This window comes from Nicotiana tabacum, chromosome 24, assembly GCF_000715075.1.
Source record: "Nicotiana tabacum cultivar K326 chromosome 24, ASM71507v2, whole genome shotgun sequence".
Taxonomy (NCBI): Eukaryota; Viridiplantae; Streptophyta; class Magnoliopsida; order Solanales; family Solanaceae; genus Nicotiana; species Nicotiana tabacum.
This window is the reverse complement of record NC_134103.1, coordinates 3,890,844-3,914,190: the sequence shown is the minus strand read 5'-3', so window position 1 is coordinate 3,914,190 and position 23,347 is coordinate 3,890,844. Positions and strand designations below refer to the sequence as shown.

Genomic DNA, 23,347 nt, shown 5'->3' with positions numbered 1-23,347 from the left:
TTTAGAATTCAGAACGAAAAAAAATTAAAAAAATATTTGTTTTGGTTAGAAAATCTGAAAATGTGTATATAATTAGATTAATTTTTGCTCAGACTCATACTTTCAATAGTATACTCTTGTGCCATGTGTTAAAATAACTCATTAATCTCTAATGATATTTTCTCTATTTTGGTAAATTTAGACTTACGCAAGAGAATTATCAGTGAAGAACCTGGTTCATCAAGATAACACGGCATGATTTCTACACTCTACATAATTTGAAATATTAATATTTGGATCATGAGAAGAGTCCTACTTAATTCCAAACTCCTTTTGGACTTATACGTTATAAGTGAGCCGGTTCCATTCAAAAGAGTCCCAACCGAATTGAAGTACCTAGATTCTAGGGATATACTCCAAAGTCTTTTCAAAACTGAAATTTAGTTTGATTAGACTTTCACACCCACTATAATCCCTTTCACCACCTCAACCTCTAAGAAAAAAGTAAAGATACTTGCTCGCAAGGTTGTTGCGGGGAGAGAACAAATCAAGAAAATAAATAAAAACTTGAAAGCGGGTAAGGAAGAAGAACCCCAGAAATTTGATGAATCATTCAAATCTACTACTGGGGGAAGAAACTGTTTCTTCTGAAATTGACCAGGTACAAATTTGGAGAATAGGTTTATACTAGTAGGGTCTATGGCAGGCATTGAAAGTACTAAATCTGGAGAAGTTGGTGGTAAAAATGAAAAGGGAAAAGCAAAAGAGAGCAAGGGAGTTAGGAGTGTTGTGAGGAGAAAGGGTAAAAGAGTGGCTGATTCTTCACCCACTCCTGTTAGTTTAACCAAAGACACAGGTGCAATAGTTGTTTGGAGAGAAATATCTGCTGAAGTAGAAGAGAGTGTAAAGAAAACAGGGGGAAGTGGGTCCGGCGAAGCTATTGAAGGGCTGGTTAAACTTGGAAAAAATAAAGATGAACCCGTTTCATCTGAACAGGAATCCCTCGCAGACCTTAGGAATCCTTCCTTTCTTCCAAGAAGGTACCAGTGAATAGCAAGGTGAGAGCCTTAGTGCAAGAAAGTGGGGCTAAGGATGCTGAGATTGAGAGGCTGAAGAAGAGGTTAGCAGAGGTGAAGACTGAGAGTGATGCTCTCAGAACTGAGCTGGCAAGAGAAAAGGAAAAGAATGATGGCATTCTTCAGGATATGCTGAAATTCCTCCAAGCCAAAAACCAAGCACCTAGTTCTTCCCAACCTTAAGCCTCCTAACCTAGTGTAGATTAACCAGTGACCCAGTTCGGGATTTTTTATTTCTTTTGCTCATGTTTCCAGTGTTTTTATTTCTTCTTTTGCTTTATGGTAGAATCGTATCAATCATCAATGAAATTCACTATATTTTGCTCTTACTATTTGTTTATATTTCTTTGATGGTTAAAATTCTTAGCTTGATCTATGATGATTAACCCATAATTGCATTCGAAGTAGCCCCAGTGGCCATGAGTAAGTTTTAAAATCTAGGTATCGTATATTTTTATGTAACTTTTCGATGATGCCAAAGGGGGGAAAAGGTTGTGCTTTACACTTTGAACAGTGATGTTTATAACCTAATGAACCTGGTCCTTGATGATAAGTGATAAAAAGAAAAAATGTTCTAACATTGTGTTGATGTTGGGCTAAGTTGAAACAGGGCCTAAGCTTATGAACAACACAAAGTTTGTCATCATCAAAAAGGGGGAATTTGTTGTCCCAAGTGAAGGTTAGTTTTGAACAGTGATAAAGAAAGATCAGGCATGAACCAGGTTCATCCCTTGTATACATAGATACGGGCAGATTCAAGCATGTGGGAGGCACGTGAAGGAGATAAGCTTAACTTGATAAAATTGATATCTCCTGATCGAAAAGGTTGCATAATTGACAAGGAGAAGGACTCCTTAATAAAAGAGAACACTATCCAAGATAAAGAAGGAGTTAGAAGTTGAGATTAACTACAACTCTTCCACCAAGGAAGAGTAGCATTAGAACTCTAGTTATTTTTTACTCTACTAACTCTATAAATCGCAGGATATTCTCATTAAACAGGGATGCACAAAAGCAGAAGTTAAACGTGAATTGAGAGCAAAATAGCAAGGCATTTTGCAAGCAGTTCGTGTGTGATTCAAGTGTGCGAACCTGAAGCTACATGAACCAGATAAAAGAACCAGTTCTAAGTGTTTGTCTTTTATTCTAGTTCAATTATAGTAGGTGCTTTCATATTGTACCTTTCAGCTTTATCTAGAGGCGATTGTAATAAGTACTCAGAGTATTCAAGTTAGAGTTAACTTGAAGTTGTTGTAGCAGCTAGAGGCTGGTTGCCACAACGGGATTAGAGTTAATCCTAGGTTTACAAAAGTATTTTGTAAATGCAGTTTTTGGCTCGGTGATTTAATGGAGAGTTTGGGAAAATCCTACTGAGAAGTAGGTCGTAGTTTTTTCACCTTTTGAGCCAAGTATTTTCCACGTAAAATATTTGTGTTCTTTACTTTTCGCATTTACTATTTCAGCAATAGTAGGTTAAGGAACGCATAGAAGAACTTGGTCCTTCTATAATCAGTTTAATCAAAAAATTGGGTACCACATAAATCACCTCCCTCTTGTGTGGTATTGAAGTTAAAAACATCAAAATCCATTCACCCTTAACCAAAAAGCTTGGGTTCGGGCCCTGCGAATGGAGAATCTCTTGGTAGGAAACACGACATCCCTCAGTACGCCTATGCGACATGAATTCGGATTAGTCAGACCAGTGCGCTTCAAACAATAGGTCACTTTAATTCTCAACTAGCACAACCTAACATATCAACTTTGTAATGCATGGATTAAGTAGGGACTGAAGAGAATTGTTCCATTCTGAGACCAATATATTTAATCAATTATTGGAAGCAAGAGCTAGAACTTGACAATACAGGGGTTTAATTGAATTTCCTCAGTCGAAAAATTATTATTGTGCAAATAGAGAAAATAAGGTATTATGATATGAAATAATAACGATGAGATAGTTTTTGAAGAAAACTATAACTTGAATTCTTTTTGATATTGTTAAATGGTACTCATTAAAACTTTTCATTTTGATAATGACTTTTTGATTTCTTTTTTTTTCTCGGTCATATTAAATTCGAAATTAATTTTTAGACATCTATTTAATAATCTAATATTTTGAACACAAAATTGGTAGATTATCAAAATCTTACTTAATTATCATAATCTTCCTAGATTTGCACTTTCTAGATCTTATATTTCTAAAATGACACTCGCTCAATTAGTTGATTAATTATACAATTCCTCGTTTTATGCAGTTTGACAGTAGGACGTTAAAATAATTTACAACGAACGTTAATTTTAAGACCATATTTAGCAATATAATTAAAGAATAATCATCCACGAGCTCCAATCGCGCACAAATACGGCATTAATTAGTACATTTATTAATTAAGGAGGGCAAATAAGAAAAAAGTGTATTTGAAGAAAACAAAGTGCAGAAAAATAAAAAATATATGAATTCCCTTTAGATAAGAAATGCACATTAATTTTTTATCCCTTCTCTATGTAACTCAGCTAGATTTTATCCTTTGTGTAGTATAAGGTGGTAGAAAAAAAAAACCAAAGAAAGAGGAAATCCTCAAAATCTTCATATGCTAAGAGATGGATTTTGAGAGTTTGGGTTATGAGAAAGCTAGTAAAATAGATGTTCCTGCATCTTTTTGTGGCCTTAGAATACTCTTGGTTGATAATGATACAACTTCTCCGTTAAACTTAGCATCAGCTCTTGAAGAACACTCTTTCAAAGGCACATTCTTATCTTTTATGACTTAGCAATTTTAGAGATCTAAAGTTCGAGTCCTTGGTATGCAGTCACCTCTTAGGGAGTGCTTTACCACCCCCTCGGGGCCGGATTTTGTTGGACGCCAATAAGTATACCGAACATCAGGTGGGAAACAAAAAAATGAGTTGCATTTTAAAGACTTTGCACTAATTTTTATATGTATGGTCTCTTCTTAAATTTGTTCTTTCTATATGTATCTAGCTCTGTTTCTTTGTTTTTTTTTTAAATGTTCTAAGTCAAATACTTAACTATAGTAAAAGAAGTGAATTTATGAAAAGTATAACAACATGGTAACATGAGAGAAAGCAGAGGTTTTAGGTTTAGGTCCGAGTCTCAATGTCACCTTTGAAACAGTCACGTGTTTAGTCCAAGAAAAATTATTGAGTTGCACATGACAGGTGGGCCGGAGATACAACAACCAAATGCTGGTCATTTAAACCCCTTCGCCGAAAATTATATACATATATATAGAGATAGTAAACATAACATTTCTAGAGAATCAAGAAATCTGGAAAAAAGGGAATTGTGACGATGTTACAGAATGTATATAACTTCCTTGTGTTACAATAACAACTATTGAACAAGCAACTATAGCTCTGTCCATTCTCCGTGAACGGATCGATCAATTTGACCTTGTCATGGTGGATGTCAAAATGCCAGAAATGGAATGCTTTGAGTTCATCAACGGCACTCAACTCATCAAAGACATACCGATTATTTGTAAGACCAAATTTCTCAAATTCTCAATTAATATAGGACTATTGAAATGTGTCAATTTTTCTATTTTTGGATACCTTATTTGGAATTTGGTTCTGAAATTTCATTCTTTTTAGTAATGTCATCAAATGTGAAGAGGGGAATGGTGGAACAAGCAGTGGCACAAGGGGTATATTTCTTTTATATGCCAATTTCAGCAAAGAAACTCAAGAATATATGGCAACATGTGTATAGGCACCAAAAGAAAGCAAGTCAAAAATCAGAAAACAGTAAGGCTAATAATCAAGTTGAAGTAATGGACAATGCATCTTGTGCTAATAAGAAAATGCAAGACACAAAGGGAAAAAGCATAGTGAATTCAGTAGAAGGGTCTAAGGGAAAGAGAATTACTGATGAGGAGACACAAGTTAAAAATGGTGATTCAGAAGAAGAGGATCGTTCTTTGGTTTCGGAAAAAACTATGGAGAAAAGGCGACTCCTGCATTGGACACCTGATCTTGAAAAGAAATTCAAGAAGGCCGTTCGCAAGTTAGGAAAAAAAGGTATGTTTATAAAAACTTAGTTGTTATCATAGCATAAACCAGGAAAAAAAGCAAGAATTGGTGAAAGACAATAGAAAATGAGGTAATCTTTAGTAAAAAAAAATTTCTAAGTGTACATTAGTTTACGACTGAATCCTCATATTTTGTCTTACCCTGTCGATTTAGCCCATCCTAAACTTATTATGAAGATGATGGATATTCCAAATTTGACTCAGAAACAGATCGCGAACCATTTGCAGGTATCTGAATTTGTTTTGAATTTTGTCTGTATTAATCATCATTGTGCTATTCTTTGTATGTTTTCTTAATTACTGTCATTGAACTGTTCGTGATAGAACCCAAGGGTCTACCAAACTTATATAGAGAATCAGGTTCTCTATTAGTTCCCACATAACACACACACAGCTGTAAGTAATTATACAATAGAGTTTTACGTGAAAAACTCCTAGCTCACGGGATAAAAAACCACGACCTACCCTTGTAGAATTTCAACTTTACTACTGAGCAAAATTTCAGATTACAAACTGTGATGACCCAAAAGGTCATATTATATTTTAGAACTAGAATATGCGCTCTTAAGCCTTAAAAATCTAATTTTTACCCTCCTCGATTTGCATACGTAGTCCGGGCAGGTTTCAGGAAAGCTTTTATGTTGAAAATTGATGAAAAAAAGAATTTATGCCTTAAAAAGTTGATCTTAGTTGACTTCAATCAACAATTTTGGTAAACGGGTCCGGATTCATATTTTGACAGTCCCGGTGGGCACGTATTGAATTATGGGACATGGGCGTATGCCCGGAATCGAATTCGGAGGTCCCTATCTTGAGTTATGAAATTTTTGATAAAAATTAAAAGTCTGAAAATTAATTATTTTTAAGAATTGATTGATGTTTGACATTGTTAGTGCCGGGTCCGTATTTTGGTTCCGGAGCTCGGTACAGGTTCATTATGATATTTAAGACTTGTCTGTGAAATTTGGTGAGAAACGGAGTTGATTTGACGTGATTCGGACGTCCAGTTGAGAAGATATGAATTCTAAAGTGTTCTTGGGAATTTCATTTGATTTGGTACTAAATTCGTAGTTCTAGGTGTTATTATGGCGATTTGATCGCGTGAGCAAGTTCGTATGATATTTTTAGACTTGTGTGCATATTTGGTTTGGAGCCCCGATGGCCCGGGTGAGTTTCGGATAGGCCACATAGTGTTTTGAACTTAGAAAATTTTGCTGGTATAACTGAACATGTAGCAGGCCTCTGATCTCGTAATTGCGAGATCAGGCATCTCAAATGCGAACATAACAGGGTCCGCAATTGCGAGGCTTTCATCGCAATTGCGATCAGAAGTCTGGGCTAGCAGTTCTTGCATTTGCGAGGTTACCTTTGCAATTGCGAAGGGAGTCTGGGAAGGGCAGGTTAGCAAATGCGAACATCTACTCGCATTTGCAAGGTTCAGTGGTCGCAAATGCGTCACTTTCCTCGCATTTGCGAGGTTCAGTGGTCGCAAATGCATCACTTTCCTCGCATTTGCGAAGGCAGCAGGATTGTGAAGGGCATCGCAATTGCGATTGTTCCTTCGCATTTACGAAGCTCATGTCGCAATTAGGACACCTGCAACTGAGTAAAAGGGACTTAGACGGAATTTTTCATTCATTCTTCATATTTTCGAAACCCTAAACCTTAAGAGGCGAATTTCCAAAGACTAAATCTTCCCCAAATTATAGGTAAGTGATTCCTAACTCTTTTATTTTAATCTTTTACATCTTATAATAAGATTTCAACCTAGAATCTTGAATTTTTATGGTGAAATTAGGGTTTTTGGATAGAACTTAGGAATTTCGAAATTTGAGGATTTAAACCTCAATTTGAGATCGGATTCCAAAACTAATTACATATTCGGGCTCGGAGGTGAATGAGTAAAAGGATTTTGGTCCGAACCTCGAGTTTTGACCAAATGGGCCCGGGGTCGATTTTTTAATCTTTTGGAGGAAAAATTTGGAAAATTTAATTTATGCAATATAATTGATTTCTTAGGCAATATTTGACATTATTGAGTCATTTTTGAATAGATAAGAGTGGTTTGGAGGTGAATTCCAAAGAAAAAGCTGTGATTGAGAATTAAGTAGCCTTCGGAGCGAGGTAAGTATTGTGTCTAACCCTGACTTGAGGGAATTAGAAACCTTAGATTACTTGCTAAGTGAAATTCATGTGATCAGCGTATATGTGAGGTGACGAGTACTTATTCGCCTCCAATTTACCTGTTTTTTCATGTTTCTTCCGTTTTCTTATATCGTCTCTTCCTATGCCTAATTGTTACGTGTTATACTAGTGTTGTTAAATTGATCGTCATTATCATGTTTACGGATTTTCTGTTGGTAATCGAGTATTTATTTAAAAGTTGAGATTTATATTGTTGAACCAAATATTGAAGTAGGGTTTGTACTTGTTATTCTATCTCTCTGTTGTTATTTATGCATTGTATTATGGTAAGGGAGAGTGTTAATGCACGAAGGGTGATGTCGTGCCATGATATGAGAATTAATGCACGAAGGGTAATGTCGTACCATATTGTGAGTGTTAATGCACGAAGGGTGATGCAGTGTCATATTGTGAGTGTAAAAGCAAAAAGGGTGATGTCGTGCCATATTGTGAGTGTAAAAGCACGAAGGGTGAATCCGTGCCATGATATGAGAGTTAATGCACGAAGGGTGATGTCGTGCCGTTTCTATTAATTTTATGGTGAGATTGAGAGTAAACGCATGAAGGGTGATGTCGTGCATATTTTTTTACTCTATTCACTATTCCTGTTGATTTATGGTATATTGACTGCTTCAGTGATCATTCTGTTATAGCTCTTTATCTTGTATTCCCCTCAGTATGGCCCCCTCCCGACATTTCTTGTTTAGTTCTTCATTTCTGTTATTTGTATATACACTATTAAATTGTACAAGTTGATTTGTAGGTGCCTTGCCTTAGCCTTGTCACTACTTCGTCGAGGTTAGGCTCGACACTTACCAGTGCATGGGGTCGGTTGTACTGATACTACACTCTGCACTTTCTGTGCAGATTTTGATACTGGCTCGGGTTGATCGAGATTTTGCTATTGGTCCGTTGTCTGGAGACTCAAGGTAGATCTGTCGGCGTTCATAGATCTTGAAGTTCTCGTCTATCTTTTCTGTTCTACTGTTTCTTTCATTCAGACAGTTGTATTTCTTCCAAATTATTACTTGTAGTAAATTCTAGAATGCTCGTGAATTGTGACTTCAGATCCGGGTGGTAGTAATTAATACAGTTTTATGATATTCCGCACTTATTATTATATTTCATATTAGTTAATTATTGTTAATTACTGAATGAGAATAAGGAATTGGTTTAATGATTCTCTAACGTTGGCTTGCCTAGCAAGTGAAATGTTAGGCGCCATCACGGTCCCGTCGGTGGGAAATTTCGGATCGTGACAAGTTGGTATCAGAGCACCAGGTTTCCTATGTCTCATGATTCGCGAGCAAGCTTAGTAGAGTCTGGAGGATCGGTACGGAGACGTCCGTGCTTATCTTCCAGAGGCTATGAAGTTTAGGAACAAGTTTCACTTCTATTCTTCTCTGTTGTGCGATTTTGCTTTCTCAATACTGATTGAACTCTTCTACTTTTATTCTCTCGTAGATGGCGAGAACACGTACCGCTTCCTCAGCTGAGCAGTAGCCAGAGCCTCCAGTGACAGCTCCTACACGAGGAAGAGGTCGAGGCCGAGGGTGTGCCAGAGGCCGAGGCAGGGGCAGGGCTCAGCCTAGGGGCCGAGCAGCAGCCCCAATAGTGGAGCCTTAGATAGAGCTTGACGAGGAGGTTCCAGCCAAGACTGTTCCTGCCGGACCAGCTCAGTTTCCGGAGGGGTTCATTGCTACACCAATACTTCAGGACGCTTTGGTTCATTTGGTGGGCCTTATGAAGAGTGTGGCCCAGACTGGCGCATTTCCCATGCTACCAGCAGTCTCTCAAGCTGGAGGAGGATCCCAGACTCCCATCACTCCTGCTCCGGAGTAGATAGCTCCCCGATATCAGGCTCCAGCAGCTCAGCCAGTCGGATTAGTTCAGCCGGTTATTGCGGCACAGGTCGGAGATGGGCCAACTATGTCTTCTGAGGCATTATGAAAATTTGACAGGTTTACCAAGCTCTTTCCTATTCACTTCAGTGGTGCTCCTTCAGAGGATCCCAAGGAGTACCTTGACCGCTGCCACGAGATTCTACGAAAAATGGGTATAGTGGAGACCGATGGGGTTGATTTTGCTGCATTTCAGACCAATGGGACCAGTTCTCTCAGCTCTTCATAGAGAAGTTTCTGCCTATTACATTGAGAGAGGAGCATCGCCGTCAGTTTGAGCGTCTTCAGCAGGGCAGTATGACTATTACTCAGTGTGAGACCCGTTTTGTGGATTTGGCCCGTCATGCTATTCTTCTGCTTCCCACCGAAAGAGAGAGGGTGACGAGGTTTATTGATGGACTTGCTCAGCCTATCAGATTGCAGATGGCTAAGGAGACTGGGAGTGATATTTCTTTTCAGGCGGCTGCTAATGTCGCCGGACGAGTCGAAATGGTTCTTACTCAAGGAGGTCAGGGATCTGACAAGAGACCTCGTCATTCCGGTGAGTTCAGCGGTGCATCATCTAGAGGCATGAGTACTTTTAGTAGAGGCCATCCTCCCAGGCCATTACTTTCAACGCTCCAAGCATCCCACGGTGCCTCAGGTGGTCGTGGCCCTCAGATGCATTATTTCGACAAGCTAGCCTACAATGCACCTCCACTCCAATATTATCAGGGTGGTTATTCAGGTCGACAAGGTCAGTTTCAGGGTCAACAGTCACAGCAGCCGAGGTTATGTTATACTTGTGGTGATCCGAGGCACATTGCTAGATTTTTTCCTCAAGCAACGGGAAGATCACAGCATCAGAGTTCTCGTGCCATGGTTCCGGCACCAGTTATTGCACCACCTGCTCAGCCAGCCAGAGGCAAGGGTCAGGCAGCCAGAGGTAGAGGCCAAACTATTAGAGGTGGAGGTCAGACCATTAGAGGTGGAGACCATCTAGTTAGAGGTTGTCCCAGGGACGTAGTTCAGGGTGGTGGGGCCTAACCCAGGTGTTATGCTTTCCCAGCCAGGCTTGATTCTAAGTCATCTGATGCTATTATCACAGGTATTGTTTCAGATTGCAGTAGAAATGCTTCATTTTTATTTGATCTGTGATCTACTTACTCCTATGTGTCATCCTATTTTGCTTCCTATTTGGTTGTGCCCCGTGATTCTTTTAGTGCTCCTATGTATGTGTCCACACCAGTGGGAGATGCTATTGTTGTAGATCGTATTTATCGTTCGTGTGTGGTCACCATTGGGAGTCTTGATACTCGTGTAAATCTTCTACTTCTCGACATGGTTCATTTTGATGTCATACTGGGTATGGATTGGCTGTCACCTTATCATGCTATATTAGATTGTCATGCCAAGATGGTGACCTTAGCCTTGCAGGGGTTACCTCGATTAGAGTGGAGAGAGAATCTTGGCTATTCTGCTAACAAGGTTATCTCTTATGTGAAGCCTCGGCATATGGTCGAGAAGGGGTGTCTAGCTTATTTGACTTATGTCCCCGATTCTAGTGCGGAGTTTCCTTTCATAGATTCGGTTCCAATTGTTAGTGAGTTTCCAGAGGTGTTTCCTGCAGACCTACCGGGGATGCCACCCGACAGGGATATTGATTTCTGCATTGATTTGGCTCCGGGCACTCAGCCTATTTCCATTCCGCCATATCGCATGGCCCCGCCAGATTTAAAGAATTGAAGGAGCAGTTGCAGGATTTTCTTGATAAAGGCTTCATTAGACCTAGTGTCTCGCCCTGGGGTACACCTGTGTTATTTGTGAAGAAGAAAGATGGATCGATGAGGATGTATATAGATTATCGGCAGTTGAACAAAGTCACCATCAAGAACAAATATCCATTGCCGATTAGGGTTCCAAGGTGTTTTCAAATATTGATTTGAGATCTGGCTACCATCAGTTGAGGATTAGGGCATCCGATGTTCCTAAGACAGATTTTCGGACTCGGTATGGGCATTATGCATTTCTAGTGATGTCATTTGGGCTGGCAAATGCCCTAGCAGCATTCATGAATTTGATTAACCGGGTATTCAAATCCTACTTGGATTCCTTTGTGGTTCTGTTTATTAATGATATCTTGATCTACTCCCACAGTCGAGAGGAGCATGAGCAGCACCTTCAGATCGTTCTTCAGACTCTGAAAGACAGCTAGTTATATGCTAAGTTCTCAAAATGCAAGTTTTGGTTGAGTTCAGTTGCTTTCTTGGCTCAAGTTGTATCAGCAAAGGGTATTTAGGTGGATCCTAAGAAGATTGAGGCAGTCCAGAACTATCCTAGACCCACATCAGCTACAGAGATCCATAGTTTCCTGGGTTTGGCTGGCTATTACCGTCGATTTGTGGAGGGGTTTTCATCCATAGCAGCCCCATTGACCAGATTGACCCAGAAGAATGTCCCGTTTAGGTGGCCAAACGAGTGTGAAGCGAGCTTTCAGAAGCTCAAGACTGCTTTAACTACGGCACCGGTATTGGTGTTACCCACAGGTTCAGGTTCTTATACAGTATATTGTGCCGCATCTCGTATTAGTCTGGGTGCGGTGTTGATGCAGGGTGGCAAGGTTATTGCATATCTTTCACGGCAGCTAAAGGTTTACGAGAAGAATTACCATGTTCATGATCTAGAGTTGGCAGCCATTGTTAACGCGCTGAAGATTTGGATGCACTATCTTTACGGCGTGCCATGTGAGGTATTCACTGATCATCGGAGCTTGCAGTATTTGTTCATGCAGAAGGAACTCAATTTGAGGCAGAGAAGCTGGCTGGAGCTATTTAAGGACTATGATATCACCATATTGTATCATCCCGAGAAGGCCAATATGGTGGCCGATACTTTGAGTAGAAAGTCAGCCAGTATGGGCAGCGTTGCTTATATTCCAGTTGGTGAGAGACCACTAGCATTGGATGTTCAGGCCCTAGCCAACCAGTTCGTGAGGCTAGATATTTCTGAGCCCAGCCGTGTTCTCACTTTTACAGTTGCTCGGTCTTCTTTGTTTGAGCGCATAAGAGATCGGCAGGATAACTATACTGATTTACTTTTCCTTAGAGACACAGTGCAGCACGGTGGTACCAAGCAGGTTACTATTGGAGATGACAGAGTTTTAAGGATGCAGGGTCGTATTTGTGTGCCTAATGTGGATGGGCTTCGTGAGTTGATCCTTGAGGAGGCTCACAGTTCTCGGTATTCTATTCACCCGGGCGCTACCAAGATGTACCAGGACCTGCGGTAGCATTATTAGTGGAGGAGAATGAAGAAATATATAGTTGCTTACGTGGCTCGGTGCTTGAATTGTCAATAGGTGAAATATAAGCATCAGCGACCCGGTGGTTTGCTTCAGCAGATGGAGATTCCCGAGTGGAAGTGGGAGCATATCACTATGGACTTTGTTGTTGGACTCCCACAGACTTAGAGGAAGTTCGATGCAGTGTGGGTTATTGTGGACAGGCTGACTAAGTCAGCGCATTTCATTCCTGTGGCAGTTACCTATTTCTCGGAACGGTTGGCAGAGATTTACATTCGTGAGATCGTCCATCTTCATGGTGTGCCCATGTCTATCATTTCTGATCGAGGTATGCAGTTTACCTCGCACTTTTGGAGGGCAGTTCAGTGTGAGTTGGGTACACGGGTTGAGTTAAGCACATCATTTCATCCTCAGACGGACGGGCAGTCCGAGCGTACTATTCAGATCTTGGAGGATATGTTTCGCACTTGTGTTATTTACTTCGGAGGAACGTGGGATCAGATATTTCCCCTTGCATATTTTCGCCTACAACAACAGCTACCGGTCGAGCATTCAGATGGCTCCCTATGAGGCATTATATGGTAGGCGGTGTCGGTCCCCAGTTCGGTGGTTCGAGCCGGGAGAGGCTCGGTTATTGGGAACAGACTTAGTACAGGATTCCTTGGATGAGGTCAAGATTATTTAAGATCGACTTCGCACAGCTCAGTCGAGGTAGAAGAGCTATGCTGACCATAGAGTTCATGATGTTACATTCATGGTCGTAGAGAGAGTGTTAGTTTGGGTATCACCCATGAATGGTGTAATGAGGATCGGAAAGAAAGGAAAGTTGAGCCCTAGATATATCGGACCTTTTGAGATTCTGAAAAGAGTGGGAGAGGTGGCTTATAGGCTTGCGTTGCCACCCAGTTTAGCAGTTGTTCATCCGGTATTCCATGTGTCCATGCTTCGAAAGTATCATGGTGATCCGTCTCATGTGTTAGATTTCAGCGTTGTCTAATTGGACAAGGATTTGACTTACGAGGAGGAGCCGGTGGCAATTCTAACCCGGCAACTTTGCCAGTAGAGATCAAAGAGTTACCCTTCAGTTCGAGTGCAATAGAGAGGTCAGCCTATTGAGGTAGCTACTTGGGAGTCCGAGTCCGATATAAGGAGTAGATATCCCCACCTTTTCACCAGCCCATGTACTTTTCTATATTCGTTCGAGGACGAACGGTTGTTTTAGAGGTGGAGAATCTGATGACCCAAAAGGTCATCTTATGTTTTAGAACTCGAATATGCGCTCTTAAGCCTTATAAATCTCATTTTTACCCTCTTCAATTTGCGTGCGCAGTCTGGGCAAGTTTCCGGAAAGTTTTTATGTTAAAAATTGATTAAAAGAAGAATTTATGCCTTAAAAAGTTGATTTTAGTTGACTTCGGTCAACGCTTTTGGTAAACAGTCCCGGATCAGTATTTTCACGATCCCGGTGGGTCCGTATCGAATTATGGGACCTGGGCGTATGCCCGAAATTGAATCCGGAGGTCCCTAGCTTGAGTTATAAAATTTTTGATAAAAATTAAAAGTCTGAAAATTAATTGTTTTTAAAAATTGATTGATGTTTGAAATTATTAGTGTCGGGTCCGTATTTTAGTTTTGGAGCCCGGTACAGGTTCATTATGATATTTAAGACTTGTATGTGAAATTTGGTGAGAAACGGAGTTGATTTGACGTGATTCGGACGCCTAGTTGAGAAGATATGAATTCTAAAGTGTTCTTGAGAATTTCATTTGATTTAGTGCTAAATTCGTAGTTCTTGGTGTTATTTTGGCGATTTGATCGTGCGAGCAAGTTCGTATGATGTTTTCAGACTTGTGTGCATGTTTGGTTTGGAGCCTCGAGGGCTCGGGTGAGTTTCGGATAGGCCACAAGATGTTTTGAAGTTAGAAAATTTTGCTGGTATAACTGAAACAGTTGCAGGCCTCTGATCTCGCAATTGCGAGATCAGGCATCGCAAATGCGAACATAGCATGGTGTTCAATTGCGAGGCTTTCATTGCAATTGCGATCATAAGCCTAGGAAGGGCAGGTACGCAAATCCGAACATCTACTCGCATTTGCGAGGTTCAGTTGTCGCAAATGCGTCACTTTCCTCGCATTTGCGAAGGCAGTGGGATTGTGAACGACATCGCAATTGCGAATGTTCCTTCGCATTTGCGAAGCTCAGGTCGCAATTGCGACACCTGCAGCTGAATAAAAGGGACTTAGACAGGATTTTTTATTCATTCTTCATATTTTCAAAACCCTAAACCTTAAGAGGTGATTTTCCAAAGATCAAATCTTTCCCAAATCATATGTAAGTGATTCCTAACTCTTTTCTTTCAATATTTTACATCTTATAACAAGATTTCAACCTAGAATCTAGAAATTTTATGGTGAAATTAGGATTTTTGGATAGAACTTCGGGCTCGGGGGTGAATGGGTAAAAGGATTTTGGTCTGAACCTCGGGTTTTGACCAAGCGGGCTCGGGGTTGAATTTTCAACCTTTTGGAGGAAAAATTTGGAAAATTTAATTTATGCAATATAATTGATTTCTTAGGCAATATTTGATATTATTGAGTCATTTTTGAATAGATAAGAGTGATTTGGAGGTGAATTCCAAAGAAAAAGTTGTGATTGAGAATTAAGTGGCCTTTGGAGTGAGGTAAGTATTGTATCTAACCCTGACTTGAGGGAATTAGAAAACTTATATTACTTCCTATGCCTAATTGTTACGTGTCATACTTCTGTTGTTAAATTGATTGTCATTATCATGTTTATGAATTTTTTGTTGGTAATAGAGTATTTATTTAAAAGTTGAGATTTGTATTGTGGAACCAAATATTGAAGTAAGGTTTGTACTTGTTATTCTATCTCCCTGTTGTTATTTATGCATTGCATTATGGTAAGGGAGAGTGTTAATGCACCAAGGGTGATGTCGTGACATGATATGAGAATTAATGCATGAAGGGTGATGCCGTGCCATATTGTGAGTGTTAATGCATGAAGGGTGATGTTGTGCCATATTGTGAGTGTAAAAGCACGAAGGCTGATTCCGTGCCATATTGTGAGTGTAAAAGCACGAAGGGTGATGTCGTGCCATGATATGAGAGTTAATATACGAAAGGTGATGTCGTGTCGTTTCTATTAATTTTATGGTGAGATTGAGAGTAAAAGCACGAAGGGAGATGCCGTGCATTTTTCCTTACTGTATTCATTATTTCAGTTGATTCATGGTATATTGATTGTTCCGGTGATCATTCTATTGTAGTTCTTTATCTTGTTTTCCCCTCAGTATGTTCCCTTCCCGACATTTCCTGTTTAGTTCTTCATTTATGTTATTTGTATATACACTGTTAAATTGTAAAGGTTGATTTGTAGGTGCCTTGCCTTAGCCTCGTCACTACTTCGTTGAGATTAGGCTCGATACTTACCAGTACATGGGGTCGGCTGTACTGATACTGCACTTTGTACTTTCTGTGTAGATTTTGATACCGGCTCGGGTTGATCCAGATTTTGCTATTGGTCCGCTGTCCGGAGACTCAAGGTAGATCTGTCGGCATTCATAGACCTTGAAGTTCCCATCTATCTTTTCTGTTCTACTGTTACTTTCATTCAGATAATTGTATTTCTTCCAGACTATTACTTGTAGTAAATTCTAGAATGCTCGTGAATTGTGACTCCTGATCCGGGTGGTAGTAATTAATACAGTTTTATGATATTTCCGTACTTATTATATTTCATCTTAGTTAATTATTATTAATTACTGAATGAGACTAAGGAATTGGTTTAATGATTCTCTAACATTGGCTTGCCTAGCAAGTGAAATGTTAGGCGCCATCACGGTCCCGTCGGTGGAAAATTTTGGGTCGTGACACAAACTATTGTAACCTAGGAATTAACTTCTTAATCCCTCACTAACTTGTAATAACTCTATCACAAGCCCCTTTATAATAACTCTATTACAAATCTTACAACTCGACTAACTCTAGCCAAGACACAAACTCATGGTTTATGATTTTACAAAAGTTTCCTACACAATACTTCTAACTAAGCTAACTAGGAATTACAAGTAAATCACTTTGACAAATGTGTTACACAACTAAGGACATATGATGACTCTATGCAGGAAACTGGTCCTTCTTTATGTTGCTCTTTGTTCTTGATGCCTTGAATGTCACTTGTAGATTGGCAATACACTTGAGAGAGAGCTTAATCAATTCTGGAGTGTGCAAGTGTTGTTTTGCCTTTCCTTCATGTTAATATTACATAAGTGACATTACTTGAATGATGTAAGCATGTTTGGTACAAAGGCATTTCTCATAAAGTGACTGCTCTATTATTTGCACTGTTGCGTATGTGCAGAGGAAAAGATGCAGTCACTTTACAGCTGTGGGGAGTTGACTGGTACTGTCCGCAAGAGAACTGATGTGGATCTATTCCCTCTATTGTTTCTTTAATTTTGAATGATGGAACATTTCCCAGACTTGTTGATCTTGAGCACTCAGAGGATGTGGAGAAGGTTCCCCATCTGGTTCGAAACAATAAATTTGTTAAATCATCAAAACATAACAAGACACATAACTTATCAATTTTTCCCTTTTTGATGATGACAAACTTGTAATTGAAATTCCCCCTGAGACTGTGAACTGTGCTTGTTCCTCCTCAATTAGTTCCCCATTTTAGCATCATAAAAAGATTAGGCACAATCAATAAGCAAAACAAAGTCTAGCCTGGTTAACTCATACCACATATCTGCACACAAGCCTGACTAAAAACAGAGCAAGAAAAATGCAAGATAAGCATAGCAAAAAGGACGGGATATTCATTAACTTTGGAAATAAACAGGGAGCAGTTCCAATTGTTGCAAAATCATCCAAAAAATAAACAAAAAGGAGTACCAGCCACTAAATATGTCAAAAATCAGAACACCAAAACAAAGAACAAACACTAGAACTTGACACTGGGAAGAAACTATTTTTAAGGAGCACCGGAAGGGGGAGACAAAGATGAGGAAGCATAAGTTCTAAGGAGGATATCCATTCGAGCATTGGCGGACCCTTGTTTAGTGAGTAATCTCTCCTTCAGGTCCTCGACTTATTTCTTGAGATCAACATTCTCCTTGGTCAGACGGGCAACCTCTATGCTTTGTGAGCTGCTGGAACCTGGTGCCTCCTGGGCCTGACTAAGCTATCCCTCAAGAATAACATTGCGGGCCTTCAACTTCCTTATCTCTTCATTAGCAATATTCTGTGCTTCAATCAGTTGAGAGATAGTGGAGTTACTGCCAACCCCTCTTTTCTTATCAATGCACTCACACTCTTCTAAGGTTATTTTGGAGAAGGTCTGCTTGCGAGTACCCACTGAAGCCTTTCCCAAGGGAACTTGGAAGAACTCAAATACTTTGATGAGTAAGAACCCGTAGGGCATCCCATGATTATCATCCTTGAAATCCGCCACTTTCTTCATATGCTCAATCATGATACCCGACGGATTGATAGTGGAGTATGTATCCAGTGCTTCCATGAGTAACAAATCTATTGGAGACGTAATAGAATGCCTTTCTGTATGAGGGAGAAACACCTTGTTTACCATCTCAAATAACAGCTGACATACTAGAAGGAGGGCCTTCGTGTGTACCCGTTTCCCCTGTTGTACTGCATCATCCTTAAAAATGGAATTTCTAAAATTGGAAGAACAAATCCCCTCAAAGGAGGATATTCCACCAGTAGGCACACCCAGGATGGTTCCTAACATAACTTCATCCATCACAAAGTCGACACCGTTCTCCTTCATACAGATATTGTCATCCTCCACTGTGAGAAAGTCAGCATAAAAACTACGCACCTCTGTCTCATACACCTTAGGACTCTCATTTGTGAACAAATGTGTCCACTGTTGAAAGTCATAGATATCCACCAGTTGGAGCATTCCAAGCATGTCAAGAATATCAGGGGCAAATGTTCTGCCCCATGGCACTTTCTGATTTCTCAGATTTTCCCTTCCTTCATTCTTGGCCACCCCCAACTTGTCCTTCTTTGAGGAACCAGATTCCTCATTTGCACCAACCTTTTATTTCACTGATTTTCTCACACTTTTAGCTTTCTCTGCAGGTTTCTCAGATATCTTCTCTGACACAGATTTCTCAGACACGTTCTTACCAGACCCCTCAGCCATTTTTTCTCCAGACTCGCCAACCTCAACATTGCTAACCTCCATCACTCTCTCGGATGACTCTTTCCCAGACTTTGGAACAATAGGTTTCTTAGAGGACTTACGAATTAAAGGACCGGGTTACTCCTCCACTTCATCATTGCTATCAACAATAAGTTCTATAGGCACTACCTCTTCATGAACTAGTTTTTCACCCTTCATCAACCTCCTTCTCTTTTTTTCTTTCTTACTATTCTTTAGAGCAAACTCAAGAGCTTCCTTCTTTTGTAGCCTAGTAGTAGGTCTTTTAGGAGTAAGTATTTTGGGAGCTGCTCTGCTACTCCTAGCACTAATAAAGCTTACAATAGCCACATTATCATAGTCTTCTTCACTACCCTCATTCTCCTCCTCAAACATATTGGGCAAAAGTCGTTTCCTCTCAATTATCTCAACTTTTTACTTTATATCACTTTTTTTAACCAACACTTATACATTATTATCAACCCTTTTCCCGAAATACATTATAGATTTATAGTCAATCTTTAATATTCAAAATTTCATCTAAATACTATCTAGTTTGCTAATATTATTATCAATCTAAAAACAAATCCAGAAAAGTTTTTCTATCTCCAACCAACACAGAAAACATTTTATTTTTCGAAAAATTACTTCTGTTATTCCAAATATAGTTAATAATTTTCTGGTTGGAAGTAGAAAATCTTCTTAATTGTTAAAGTGAATATATGCAGAAAAATACAGGAGACCAGAAGAGAGTAGTTGTGAAAGAAGTGCAGCACGGAAAGTTGAATTTATTAATCCTTTAAATAATTCAACTGTCAATAATTATATGGAAAAGAAAAGCAGTCAAGTTCGCATTAACTTGGAGCAAAAACAACGTGTAATTTGGACCCCTCAACTTCATCTTAAATTCCTTAAAGCAATTAATGCTTTAGGAGATGAAAAAAGTAAGTGTTTAATTATTCTTTTTTCTTTTTCTCTAGTCAACTATATATTTATTATATTTAATTAGATGTCATCCAATTTTAATTATGCTTGTTTTACTCTTTTTTGACTTAACAATTTTGTTTGGTTTTTCTACATTTTCAGAAGGCTCAACCAAAGGCACTATTAAAGTTGATGAATGTTCCCAACTTAACTCATCGACATGTTGCTAGTCATTTGCAGGTTTAAATGCAACTTCATTTTTTTTTCCAATTCATTTCTTCTAAATGGACATAAAATTGCTTTCGTGTACTCTCTCCGTTCATTTTTACTTGTTCACTATACTAAAAATATATTTTCACTTTTACTTGTTCACTATGCTAAATCAAGAGTAATACAATCTTTTTTTTTTCTCTCCATGTTTTACCCCTATCATTAATTACTCATTTTCAAAATTATTTCCCAAGACTTTTGAAATGCTATCATTATTAGGGGTTCTATATATGGTAAAATACATACTACAATTATTATTTCTTAAGGGACGTGAAAAGTTTAAAGTCAACAAGTAAAAATGAACGGAGGAAGTAAGTTGTAATGCAAGGACAATTTTTTATAGGCGAGCGCTTTCCCCTTTAATAGATTCTTTACTATATATGTGAAGTAAGGCTAGTGTTTTCACCAGTTTATATCGATCAAGAAACGAAAATTTAGATCACCAGCAAGTGTTTTGCGGCCCTAGATTGGGGTCAGGAGGTGCGACCTAGATCCACACAGGTTTTCACACGACTAAAAAGCAGTTCTTTTTTTTTACCTAAAAAAGGACTGAAAGCGATCAGTTTTGAACGATTACCGACCTAATGGAGTGGGTCGGAACCGATGGAAATCGATTGGATTTTACCCAAAGACTTCGGTCGGTCAATTAAATTTCAAACTAAACCAAAAAAAAACAAAAATATTAGGTTTTCATGTATCTAGTGAAACCGTGTTACGGTCTCACAAAATCTACTAAACAACCAACATGTACGACCCAATAACCATAAATTAGACTACGATTAGGCTCTTGTTTATGTACTATGTACCTTCAAACTCTGAACGGCTAAAACATAAAGAAAATATTTTAGCTAATGTAAACCCATTGTTTTCCATCACTAGAAGCCTAATTTATTTAATTTAAAAAAATATACTATATTAGGCTTATGATTGGATTCTCGTTTATGGACTACATCAAATTTTGGAACGGTTCAAACATAAATAAAAAAAAAACTATTTTAGATAACGTATACCAATTATTTCTAACCCCTAGCAACCTAGCTTGTTTAAAACAAATATAGTAAAAGTTCATTAGAGATTTCCCTGCATTAAAGTAATAATTCTGTATATACTTTTTCTAAGTCATTTTGGAACATTTTTTTCACTTTATTTACAAAAGGATTAAGTTTATACTCTTACAGGGTTTTTTATATTAGCAGTGAATTTTTAACATGTGATAGCAAGTTACTTATTATTTTTACCAGATTATTAGTTAATATTTATCAAGAGATTTACTTATAATTACTCAATAAGTAATCTGATTGTGTAAATTATTTTTAGTATTAGTGTATAGAACTTAAGCACCATCATAAAATGGTGCTTCAATTGCTGAGTATTGGACTTATTTTATCTTTCTTTAGCTTAAACAATAGTTGTTTAACGAATACTTCTAAATATTTAATTTGTCTGATATTTTAGTATTTCTTATTGTTGATAGCAATGATGAAGAATGAACGAATGGGAAAATGGGAAAGGTTTACTTCATAAGCTGTTCGATATTAAGAGGCTCAACTTTTTTGAAGTGTATATATATTAAGGTAAGTAAGAGACTAAGAGGGACTTATCTTGAGGCTTCTCAACAGCAGCAACATGGAACGAATTCTCAAAATATTGAATGAATTTGCAATTACTGCTACAAAAAAGTCAACAGAAATCATTCAGAAAATATGTACGAAGAAGAAGATTCAATTTGGAGATGATTTGATATTCGAGATATTAACATGGCTTCCTGGCAAGTCTCTGATGCAATTCAAGTGTGTTTGTTAAGTTACACAATGCTCGTTCTCACGCCCGTCTCTCAGGCACTCTCAGCTCTTGTTTCAGGTAAAAATTCGTCTCTCATGCTATCAATTTTTCTTTGTAATTCACCAAGTAAACAACGACTAGAAAGATAATCTTCTTTTTGAACCGGCGGTTCATAATAATTCAAATCTAGACATGAGGGATAGGATCATTGTCGTCTCAAATTATTGCAATGGCCCTGTTTGTTGTAGACATAGGTATCGAATTCACTTATACAATGTCATCACAAGAGAGATGAAAAGTTTGCCAATCGATCTAATTTATCCCTGGACGAATCTTGAATTGTTTTTGGGATTTGATTCGGTCAAAGAAAAATACAAATTGCTTCATGTTATCGAATTCTCACCAAAGATCAAGGTTCTAACTCTAGGAAATAACACCGACGGGAGAGAAGTAAAATATATCGGTAGAATGTCTTCTCTCAGTCATTATATTGTATATTAAAAATATTTTAGATTAGAAATGACATTGCTTATCTTTATAGTAATTTAGTCACTTATTCATTTTTTCAAATGGTGACATCGCTTACAAAAGTTTTTGCGTAAGCCACTGCCTATAATGCCTATTGAGAAAAATAAAAGTCATGTCATTTTTTGTTCGTTGAAGCTTACACTTCTTCAAGCATCTTCATTATCTCAGTTTCACACATTGAAATCTTTTCCAAAGGAGATGAACAAGACAATTCATATTTCCCCCTAATACCACTATTCACCTCCAAGTTCTGCATGTCGCCAAAGTACTCCTCCAAGTTATTTTCATTTTCAAATTGTCCCCCGGAAATGTTTAATCCAAGATCTTGTTTTTCTAATCCTTGAAAGTAATTTCCCTCTTGAAAATTGATAACTCCAATACCACATGAAGAAATCCTTGAATTTGATTCTATAGCAAAAGTCTCTTTATCATCAATTTTCTCATTTATTCCCAAGTTGCTTGAACATGACTTGACATCTGTAAGTAGCTCTTTAATTTTGTCAATGCCAAAATAACCTGAGCTTTCAATATTTAGTTGAACTTTACTAGCAGTTGGATTTGCATTTGAAGAATTTGAAAATTCAAAAAATGACTTAGAAAAATCCATTTTCTTTTGCAATTCATTGCTACCATAATAAGGCTTTAATCTACTAGTTTCAGAATTACCACTTGAACGCATTACTCGTAATCTATGCTTCTGAAACGGATGAAAAGAAATACAAATATCAGACAAATTAAATATTTAGAAGTATTCGTTAAATAACTATTGATTAAGCTAAAGAAAGATAAAATAAGTCCAATACTCAGCAATTGAAGCACCATTTTATGATGGTGTTTAAGTTCTATACACTAATACTAAAAATAATTTACACAGTCAGGTCCCTTATTGAGTAATTATAAGTATCCAATCATAAGCCTAATATAGTATATTTTTTTAAATTAAACAAATTAGTCTGTTGGAAATAATGGGTTTACATTAGCTAAAATATTTCTTTATGTTTTAGCCGTTATACGTAGTACATAAACAAGAGCCTAATCATAGTCTAATTTATGGTTATTGAATCGTACATTTTATTTGTTTAGTGGATCTAGTGAGATCGTGTAAGCTTGGTTGATCTAGTGAGACCATGTTGCATGAAAATCTAATATTTTTGACCTTTTTTTCTTCTTTTTGGTTGAATTTGA

General features: G+C 38.2%; 1 protein-coding gene across 1 annotated transcript; it reads left to right on the top strand.

Moving 5' to 3' along the window:
* Window positions 1-4,327: 4,327 nt before the first annotated feature.
* LOC142178483 (two-component response regulator ORR26-like) lies at window positions 4,328-8,379 on the top strand. Its single transcript, XM_075248088.1, has 4 exons — window positions 4,328-4,554; window positions 4,668-5,093; window positions 5,259-5,332; window positions 8,156-8,379. Exons 1-4 carry the CDS (start codon window positions 4,473-4,475, stop codon window positions 8,219-8,221), a joined length of 648 nt encoding a protein of 215 aa, XP_075104189.1. The 5' UTR covers window positions 4,328-4,472; the 3' UTR covers window positions 8,222-8,379.
* The last annotated feature ends 14,968 nt before the right edge of the window (window positions 8,380-23,347 follow it).